An 11,037-nucleotide genomic window follows, 5' to 3' on the forward strand; every position below is an offset into this window, starting at 1 on the left:
GAAACTGCCAACAATTGTGTGTAAGTGTTTGTATTTGAGAGAGAGAGAGAGAGTGCATGTGCCAGACTGAACACAAAGAAAACTTTTAGCTTCTGTTGATCGGTTGAATTTGTTTCCTGAGTGTTTATAGAAAACTGTTTAGAGCCAAGACCCTTTACAATGTGAGCGTCATGCCCGGAGAGTTAGACAGTCAGATATACATGTAGTTTATGTCTCTACAACATGTCTATACACCATGCTACAGGGACGTCATCAGACTACTGTCAAATACAGACTACAGCATATAACGAGATATTCATGCAGTTGAGTTAAAATGTTTTTATTAAAACAATTATAAAGGTTACTTTAAACAATCTTAAGAAAGTTTATATTAAATATGACTAGTTCGTTTTTTTTAAGTAAGTTACTTTACAATATTACTGTCTGTGTAGATAAATGCACCACTGATAAAATTACCTTTGTGTTACTTTCACCAGATTAACTGCTGAAGTACGACAAGGCGCTACAGAATGGAACAAGTATAATTAAAACATTTATTGATGTCAGCATTTCTCTTACAAACCTCTGATTTACTAACAAACTAATGCATATTTGTAAAGGGACTAATATTTATTCATTATAATTGTATTATTTTTACAATGAATATATATTTATTAATATACTATTTTTGGAGCTGCATTCAAAAGGTTGCTGTTGTACTAAAACAGTTTCCACACACAGATAATAATAATAATAATAACAATAATAACTTTATTCCGCTTTACAGAGTAAATAATGAACACACAACAGAACAAAACAACCAAACGAATAAGGCAGAGACAGATAAATATAGATAATAAACTGATCTTAATATTTAGGAAGATTTATTACAAACTGGGAAATTTGCAAAATTAAACATTGTGTTTTTTTACAGAATGAATGAACTGTGGTTTGAACCGTGCATCTTTAAACTGTTTTGTCCTATAATAATAAACTGTACCATGTTTTAGAAAATAAAGAATATAATAATAAATCCATTGTTTATTGGAATTTTTTAACTACATGTTAATGTCTGCAACTGTAGGGACAGAAGATTCAGTTTAAAATTTAGATTAATGATTTGGTAAAGGGCTGCATGAATCCCTGTTCAGACGTAGTGGGCCTTTCTGTGTGGAGTTTGCATGTTCTCTGCATGCGTGGGTTCCCTCCGGGTACTCCGGCTTCCTCCCACAGTCCAAACACATGCTCGTTAGGTTCACTGGTGACTCTAAATCACCTGTAGGTGTGAATGTGAGCGTGAAAGGTGGTCTGTCTCTCTGTGTCAGCCCTGTGATTGACTGGTGACCTGTCCGACATTATTCTCATAACATTTGATCGTTCTTTCCTCCAGCTGTGGCTCTCATTTTCTGACGTCCAACTCTGATGTCACCAAGAATGACTTTTCTCAGCCTTATTCAGATTGCAGGATATCTACATATATTTAAATATTATATTCCCCACAGATGTTAAATTTAAAGTGATAAATGTGCCCCATAAAATCGAAGCCAAAATTACGAACAATTTATTGTACAGGGCAGCAAGATTAATTGTACAGTGTCAACACTGGCAGTGGATGTGTGTTTAAAACAGACAGAACTTGTAATACCGCAGAACGGCCACTAGAGGGAGCTCACAGCTCAGTTCAGACAGACGGTAGAGCCTACAGCTATGTCATCTATGAGAGTGAACGCGTGTGTTAAAGGAGGAGAGCTTTAGGTAATAGTTTAGAAAGAGAGAAACTGAGCTGGTGGCAACAGTGAAACGAGGTCAGAGGTCACGGCTCAGGCTGAACAGCTGCGGCCCTACATTTTATAGCCCTGCTGAACTTTCACCTGACTGTCCAAGATATCTATCTATAACCAAGTATCTATCTATAACTTTAACAGGGAAGATATGAGACGATTAGGCCTTTCAAAAAGTGACATGACAACATGTCTTGTTTTTCTGGCACACCATTGACACACTGAGCAGCGTTATTTTTCTGTCTCTGACCTCGATTAAAAAAACAAAACACTTTTTTAAACTATGAGTCACTGTGTAACATTAGCGAGTGAAAGTATCTGTGTGCAGAACCGGTTCGGCTGATGAAATACTGCAGGAGGGAGAGTAATGCTGCTGCACCTTCTACATGGTGCAACAAAATATGAATTCATGTAAGTTAATATTGTTAATATGTTGCTACAAACTGTGATTTTTACCACAAAGTTCGCAGCTATTGATCTTTTGTGTCAACAACTGTTGGATAGATGTCATCAAACTTTTTCCACATATTTGTGTTCCCCTGAGGATGAATTGCAGTCATGTTGATCTTCTGACTTATAACTTATCAATATCAATAACTCAAATGTATAATCTTTGATAGATGGCGAAACATCTGCAGAACAAATATCAGCCTCAGCTCAGTGTTTGTGTTGCTAACCATCAAAAGCCCTTTAAAATGCCAAACACTGGCATGTTTCATTGTTATTTTCAGTATGATGGGATGCTGATGGCTTATTTTACCCCGATCAGCCATTAGGACCACTGACTGAAAAATGGGCAACTGTAAGGATGTGAGCGACTTTGACAAGGGCCAAACTGTGACGGCTAGACGACAGAGCATCTCCAAACCTGCAGCTCTTGTGGGGTGTTCCCGGTCTGCAGGGGTCAGTATCTATCAAATGTGGTCCAAGGTAGACGAACCGGGCTCATTGATGCACGTGGAGAGCGAAGGCTGGCCGTGTGGTGCGATCCAACAAAAGAGCTCCTGCAGCTCAAACTGCTGAAAACGTTCATGCTGGTTCTGATGGAAAGATGTCAGAACACACAGAGCATCGCAGTTTGTTCCTGCGTAGCCACAGACCGGTCAGGGTGCCCATGCTGACCCCTGTCCAGCAGTGTTGCCAGATCAGACAGTTTCCAGCCCAATTACAAATTGAAACCCGTGTAAACCGTAAAACCATTACATACGCAAATTAAATCAGCTGTCAAAGAGCGCAGTTAGACAACCAAGTACACAAATAGGTGCAGTGGCGAAACCACAATCAAGTGATCAAATACTGCCATAAAATGTGACACCAAAACAACAAAATCCAACCTGTTAAAAAACTATAGGATCACGGAGGAATGAAACTGATAAAATCAGCATAAATAAAAAATATAAATAAATGAATATGCCATTAAATGCACCAAAAACATTAAAAAAATAAGGCATTATTTATGCATTAATTGATCAAATGTAACAACATAATAATGACGTCAAAATAAAATACGGTAGGTCCTCCTTTATTCATAGGATTGAATACAACTCGTCAATCAAATGAGTAAACAACGAGCGAGTGGAAACCATGAAATCTTTGTGCTTGACCTTAAAGTGACAGCTTGTTTGGTGTTCAAAATCCCGCCAAATGTTGACAGAAGCAGCCCAAAATTCATCGACCAGCCCAACGCTACTTTCCCCAGCCCGAGGTCATCAAAAGAAGCCCAATTTTGCAACACTGCTGTCCATTGCCGAAAGCGCCTACAATGTGCCCGAGCATCAGAACTGGACCACGGAGTGATGGAAGGAGGAGGCCTGGTCTGATGAATCACACATCATGCAATCCTCTAAATATTGATCCTAACTTTTTAATATGATCTCTGTGAGTATAATCATTTCTGCTATTTTGCACTAGAAACTTCACCTTATGTCTGATGTCACCTTTTAATTTGTCAGCACCCTGCTGCTCTAAGCTCAGTGTGTCAGCCCTTTGTAATGTTAAATGTCATTGGCTGCTATTACAATCTAATTCAGCCTGTTTCCATTTCTTTAGGGGAGTATTGTGATGTCAGCAGGGTTGTAGGTCTCTGTGTTAAAGGCGACTCCTGTCTGTTTTATGACGATGACCCGGTCCACAGCGTGAGGTCAAGGTAAAGACTCCAGTGTGTGAGGCGGTTAGACTTATCCACACCTCCTTACGTCATTTCTCCGTGTGGTGAAGATTTCAGGACCGTTTCTCAACGTGTGGAAATCCCTGCCCTGTCATCCAGCTGTGCTGCGTCCTCTGCTCTGCCCTTTGTACTTGTAGAAAGTCACTTTATGTTCTGCAGCGATACGGCACATTCAGTCGTAACAGAAACTCATTTAGTTTCTTGTTCCTGAAAAACTATTTATTGACCTCATAAAGCAGAGAAACAAATAAATACGACGTACATTTAAAACATGTTAAGGCAGCAGGTTGTAACTGTTTCCTGTGGTTCATAAAATCTTTAGCAAAATAAAAACAATTACTTACACATCATCTAAAAGTTTCTAGCACGTTATTTTGTGTTTTTTCTCTGATAGTTTCTTGATCTCTCCATAATGATAAAACTGGGTCGAGTTTCAGCTAGGAGTGCTACACAGGATGAAGAATATCTTATCATATATGAGCCTCTGGATTTAGTTGAGGAGACACAGTGCAGTTTCATTTCCATCCACTCAAAAACATTTATAAAAAGTCTTTAAAAATACTGTTTAGTCCTTCTTACTCAGCTCTCTGTAGTTAATTAGCAGCTTTTTTTAGACGATGCATGAAATGTGAACAGTTCCATAGTGTTGTTTTTAAAAAGTACTTCAAAGTGATTTATTCAGACACCGCTCCGTCAGTGAGCGGCTCTGGAGGAGCGTCGAGCAGCTCGAACATGTCGTCGATGACCTGCCACAGACAGTTCTCCAGAGGAAAGTCGTTGTCCACCAGGTTGACCAGGAAGTAGTTATCGTGGATGTACTTAATGATCATCCGTGAAGGAGACTCGTCCTCGTAGAGTTTGGCCCACTGCTCGATCCACAAGGCGAAGGCCTCGTCCTGCAGAGCACACAGGGACAGGTTTGGTGAGAGGGAACGTCTAATGGGAGGTTTAACCTTCTGATGTCAAACACATTTTGCTTTTGCCCTCCTGGGAGACCCTGAGGCGTTCCCAGGCCAGACGGGATATATAATCCCTCCAGAGAGCTCTGGGTCGGCCCCGGAGTCTCCTTCCAGTTGGATGTGCCTGGAAAACCTCCACAGAGAGGCCCCCAGGAGGCATCCTGATCAGATGCCTGAACCACCTCAACTGGCTCCTTTCGATGCGACAGAGTAGCGGCTCTACTCTAAACTCCCTCCAGATGTCTGAGCTCCTTATCCTTCTCTAAGGCTGAGCCCAGACACCCTGCAGAGGAAACTTGTTTCTGCATCCACGACCTCATTCTTTCAATCACTACCCAAACTCATGACCACAGGTGAGGCTTGGAGCGTAGGTCGACTGGTAAATCGAAAGCTTTGCCTTCAGCACAGCTACTACGGTACAACGCCCACATACATTACTGCTGATGCTGCACTGATCCCTCTGTCAATCTCACAATCCATTTTACAAGACCAACAAGACCCCGAGATACTTAAACTCCTTCGCTTGAGGCAGAGACTCAGTTTTGGTAAATTTGAATGTCCACAATCATTTGTTCCTGCAAAAACAAGCCACCAGCATGAGGCTGAACATTCCTGCATATCACCAGGACACACTGGATCTTACCTTCCAGTACATAAAGCTGACCGGGTCAGCTACAGTCGGCTGAACGATCTCTCTGCCCGGAAAGATCCCCCACGTCACAGCGTTGGGCTGCATGTCGGGGGCGTTGGTCAGGTTACGGCCCTGCACACAAAACATGTATTGTGACGTCTATCTATCATAAACACAAACGTGGAAGGACTGGTGCGTTCTGTTGAAACTCACGTGCACATTAACGATGTGGTAGTTGACACGCGGCTCATACTTCTTCAGCACTTTGAGGAGAGCGGTCACGTTTTCACTGGAGGTGAAGAACTCCAGATACGCCTGTTAGATTTCAAACACGAGGATTCAGGTAACACATCAGAAACAAACGCCCCTCTCTATATAGAAAGTGTTCCCACCTTCTGAAAGACGTATCCTCCTGCAGGCCCCCAGCCCACGATGGGGTCTGTGGAGGTTTTTCCGTTGATGTTGGGCTGTGAGTTGATGGTGAGGACTCCTCGTCTGTTCACCTTCTCCAGCTCCTCTTTCAGCAGGTTGGTCTCCGGGGCCAGAGGCTCGTCGTTCCACGGCAAACACATCACCTGGCAGGAGGGGAAACGTCAGCCTGGGATTAACATGGAAACCTTAAGAGGTGTTGAAAGGTGTATTTGTGGACTTTAGACGGAGCGGGGCTACATGTTTCTGTTTCTTGTCTTTATGCTAAGCTAGGAGATATTAGCTTGATTTTACAAACTTCTGTGGTTTGAAAAGTCATATCAACTACAAAACCCCATCTATCAACAGATTCATCAGAGGTCAGTCATCACTCATCACTACTGCAGAAGAGGTATGAACTGTCCTCTGGTGTACCTTGTGTCCGCTGCGGTTTGGCTGTGCTGTGATGTAGCTGGTGAAGACCTCAAAGACGCTCTCCTCGTTCATCAGCTCCTCGCCCCACATCTGCAGCAGAGCGTCTTTGGACGATTTACTCTTCAAGTAGAACAGGTAGTAGTCGTTTAACTCTCCAAAGGCTGGAGACGACGAGTTTCCCCTGAGGACAATTTTACACATTTACTTACTAAAATAATACACAATGAAAAACTAACAAGCCAGTTTAGTTGACTTGTAATCGAGCTCACCATCTGCCGTTGGGGAACTCGTCCCAGTCCTGGGTTCTGTAGATGTAGCTCTTGGGTCGGGACGCCCAGAAGATGGGTCGAACATCTTCTACCCTCCGTTTAGGATGAGCACTGACCGCCCAGGGAAGAGGCCGCCTGGAAGAGAAAACAAGCTCTGACACTCTGCAATAGTTTCATAATATTCTACCAGTTTTACTACTACTACATTACATTAACTGACCTGGGGTCTTCTATCCACAGGCCCAGCTGTCGCAGCACCTCCATCGGGGCGACCTCTCTGTTCAGTGTGTAGAAGTGGAGACCCGGCACCTTCCCGCTGTCCAGCAGCACGCGACACATCTCCACCGCCTGCTGGATCCCGTAGTTACGGATCGCAGCGTCGTTGTCTTTGATGGGCTCGATGACTTTGGTGATCTCCTCCGGGATCTCGAGCTTCGACAGCTTGACGAGCTGACGCAGGGACTGATAACCCTGTAGCAAAAACAACGAAGGCTCAAGCTATTATAGTTATAGTTATATATTGTTTTAAATGATGGGACGATGTATAAAATCAACAACAACATTCCTTTCAGGTTACAAATACAGATACAGATTTAGGTCTAATCTGTGGAGCCTTCAGACGTGATTTACCTGAATGGGGAAGATTCCAGGTAAGATGGGACACGTGATACCGATCGCCCTGCAGTCGTCCAGGAACTTGAGGAAAGTGTCGGCTCTGAAGAAGAGCTGAGTGATGACGAAGTCCGCCCCAGCATCCACCTTCTCCTTCAGGTGTCGTAGATCCTCCTCGTAGCTCTCTGCCTCCGGGTGGCCTGTTGGGTATCCTGGAATAAAAACACATTTATTTTACTGATTAATGCTTTCAATGGAGTTTCATGTATTCAGTGTTCTGCTGGTGATGAGCAGGCAGGAAACGTACCAGCAACACAGATGTCAAAGTAGTCATCAAACTCTGATCGGATGTGTTTAACGAGGTCGATGGCGAAGTTGAAGCCTCCGTCCTCTTCCTCCCAGTCGGCTCCCACCGGGTCTGTGGAGACATCAGAGTATCACACCTCAGCTAGCAGCCATATGTGTGAGGATATGTAGGATTCATTCTACGCATCTGATTAGTGTCAGTGATATAAAACCTTATGTATTTCCAGTAGTTTGTTTAGTTACACTCCATGTCAGAGACTCTACATTACATTTTGCTGGTATAAAAATGTTCAGTTATCATACCATGTTTATTTGTTTATCTACAGTTCTGAATTACAAAGAATTATTCTAATCAAGAAGAGTGCTTTGCTTTTATCTTCCACGTGTATTTAGTTTGAACGGAACAACAGTTTTATTTACTTACATCTAAAATGACTTTTTTCCTTTCTAACTAAACTTGTTAAACCAGAGATGTGCAGCTTTATTTTCCCTGAGAGGCTTTTTAAACACACTGGAAATATGAAGGGTTTGTTCAACCAAAATAACTCGTCTGTTTTCATTTCAGTTTTTTTTCTTGTTTATTGGACAGAGATCCAAAATCTAGGTCACTAGGGCAATCAACTGATGGCAATCAGCCTGGCTGGGAGGTTATACTAGGCAGGGTACACACAACAAGATAATCAGACTGATTTTGGGCCAGATTCCCCCGTTCTCACAATCAAAAAGATCTAAAGATGATCTCTGCAGATGTCCCTGTGGTTTGAGGGATGTTAGAGTGACTTTACGTCCCCAGATCTGCTCGGAAGAACGTCGTGGCCGCACCGATTTCAAATATTAAATATGTTCAATATTTAATCTGATATCCTGTCGTGTGGGGGGAACCCCGAGGACAGCCGAGCACGCTCTCTGTGGATCGTCACATGGAACCAAACGATAGCCAATCAGGAAGCAAGCTGAAGATTTTAAACATCTTGTAGTGTGGGCCCGGCTTTAGGAGAAGCGGTTTCCCTGTTCAGTTTTTGCCTCAAGAGCGTCAACACCATCAGTTCAATCTTTCTGTGTTTTGTTTCTGAGTGAAAATCTGAGTTGAGTGTGTTTAAAGAGGCATTCTTCTTTCTGCCAGTTTCCATTCCCATTCATTTTGTTTCCCCCTGTCCAGTGACCCACTTCTTCTTTGTTTTGGCCACCGTCACCTTTTAGAAACCCAAAGGACCCATTTTGCTTTGACCCTTTTGGGACATGTGCAGTGTTTTGTTAGTGTTGCAAACCGCGACCCCTGTCCTCCAGGCTTTGTTTCTGGGGAAACGTAACAGTAACCCATAATAACGGTAAAAAGGATTACAGTCTTAAAAAACACTATAAACTACATGCCTTAAGTTCTTAACATGGAAACACCTAAAAAACATACACAATTACAGCTGCAACCATCTATCAATTAGTTGTCTGTTATCAAAAGTAATTGCCATCTTTTTCTTATGATCAGGTAAATGTTTTTAGTAATTTCTTAAGTAAAAAAAATCTTAAATGTGAATATTTTGTGGTTTCTCTCTTCCTCTCTAAGAGCTACTGTTCTATTTCATTGTGAATGAATACCACTGTTAAGAATTAAGGATTGCACTACATGGTCCCACCACTCCTGTCATTAAGAATATAAACTGCTCTCCTACCTCCCCTCAGAGCCATGATGTTCTTTAACCCCAGGTGTTTTGCTTTGGCCAGGTATCCAGTGATCTTCTCCCTGGTCTGGTTGCAGCAGGTCAGGTGCAGGATGCTCTCCAGGCCGCAGTAGTTTACGGCCGTGCTGGCGATCATCATAGAAGAGGTTTCCTTGTCTGAGCCCGGGTCCCCTGCTGGGTGCCAGGTGATGTCTATGAAGAGGGGCCCTCCGGAGCCCATGCGGTCAAATCTGAAGAAAATCGATAAAAGAAATTGAGATGTGATTTGATGTAGTTGAATTTTTAGCTGCATTGAGACTCCCTCTTTAACTTTATCGATATTACGTTTATATTTAATGGGTCACTGGAACATACAAGTAAAGTAAGCTCTCTGAAGTTTTGCTGCAAGGATTAAGAAAAACTTCTTGGAACTACTGGAATACCATCGTTCAACCAGACTTCGTAGACCATCCGAAATTCTGCATTGATTCTCATATTCTGTACAAAATACTTGACCACTTAAATCCAAACTTTCACATGCCTTGAGATGAGGTTGACAGCTCCACTGGCTGTGCGGGGAGGAAAGAATTCCAGCGAGAACCAGCGGTCCCCGGACTCCATCCTCCTCCGCATCTTGTCCCGCAGCCTGTCCGACCGGTCTGCATCCAGCACGGGCGTGGAACACCGGGAGCTCTCCTTGGAGCTCTCCCCGCCGCTGTTGCTGGCCCCGCTGGAGTCGCTCTTGCATGGCTGCCAGCTGCCGTCCCCTCGTTGAACCTGGTTCACCATGATGGCAGATTATACTGAAGGTAAATAAGGACACAAAACAAATTTTTATCAGGTCAGAAATGTGAGTTATGCGGCGATACTTTGACAGCAAACGGCACACCAAACTTCTTCAAAATTTGTCACATTTGTAGAATAGCACTTTTGACAACGTATAACCACGTGCAGCATAGAGAAAAAGTTAAACGCTGATCACTTTGAACCTCTTGTACTATGCGGGGTACGGGGAAAGTTTCTAAAGTCATGCTTTATGCAGATAATTAGTCATTAAGGGCCCCCAACAGATCACATACTACCTTGCTCCTCTACAACAATAATTAACAATAAAAATTGATGATTTCTAGAAGAGGTTTTATCAACATACTGTTACAGCCTGATACGAGAAGTCCGTTTAAAACCAAGGTATAACACTCCTGTGCGCACATTCACTTGAAAAGTATGGTAGTAGTAACCCATAATGAGAACCTGCTAGCTCTCTCAAGCTACACGAGCGATGCTAGCCCACTGGTTGTTAAAATTAAAGGATAAAGTAAATGAGGCGAGAGTAAGTTAAACCTCATGCAGGTTGTATTTACGCCGGGTAAAGTAAAACAAACATTGCCTCTCCCACCTCCTCCAGCCGGTTGTCTTTGTGGTGCCAGACTGTCTTCCATCTAGTGCAGAACAGCAGCGACTACAACAGCGTGGGAAACACAACGGAGAGCTCAACGACGCGGTGCTGCGTTCAAGGTTTAACGGAAAATACGAAACGTATGAAAGTCAAGGGAAGTTCACCACTCGTGCTGGCTCGTCAAGTCGTTGTAAACACGATTTTAGATCATTTCTTATGAGCTTGATAGTGACGCCTAAATTCCAGTATTATTTTTTTCCCCACACTTAACTCCTACACATGCTATTTTTGGGTTAATCTCTCATAAAAGTCAAAGATAATTCATATCTTCATGTCCAGTAGTATTATCCTGTTGTTGAATTAGTTAAATTATAGCTTAGTTACGAGTCATAGCGATTGTAGCGTGCTCATTTTAAGTCATAAACTAATATTTATTACA

General features: G+C 42.7%; 1 protein-coding gene across 1 annotated transcript; it reads right to left on the minus strand.

The window, feature by feature from the left end:
* Nucleotides 1-4,044: 4,044 nt before the first annotated feature.
* On the minus strand, nucleotides 4,045-10,636 carry mthfr (methylenetetrahydrofolate reductase (NAD(P)H)). Its single transcript, XM_069660487.1, has 12 exons — nucleotides 10,599-10,636; nucleotides 9,744-10,005; nucleotides 9,215-9,453; nucleotides 7,549-7,659; nucleotides 7,260-7,453; nucleotides 6,850-7,100; nucleotides 6,630-6,764; nucleotides 6,361-6,541; nucleotides 5,910-6,092; nucleotides 5,731-5,832; nucleotides 5,530-5,649; nucleotides 4,045-4,823 (listed from the first exon to the last, which is right to left on the minus strand). Exons 2-12 carry the CDS (start codon nucleotides 9,989-9,991, stop codon nucleotides 4,602-4,604), a joined length of 1,986 nt encoding a protein of 661 aa, XP_069516588.1. The 5' UTR covers nucleotides 9,992-10,005; nucleotides 10,599-10,636; the 3' UTR covers nucleotides 4,045-4,601.
* Nucleotides 10,637-11,037: the final 401 nt, after the last annotated feature.

The sequence above is a fragment of the Semicossyphus pulcher genome, unplaced genomic scaffold (genome assembly GCF_022749685.1).
Source record: "Semicossyphus pulcher isolate SPU_LCO1_2020_fin unplaced genomic scaffold, fSemPul1.0.p SCAF_13, whole genome shotgun sequence".
Taxonomy (NCBI): domain Eukaryota; kingdom Metazoa; phylum Chordata; class Actinopteri; order Labriformes; family Labridae; genus Semicossyphus; species Semicossyphus pulcher.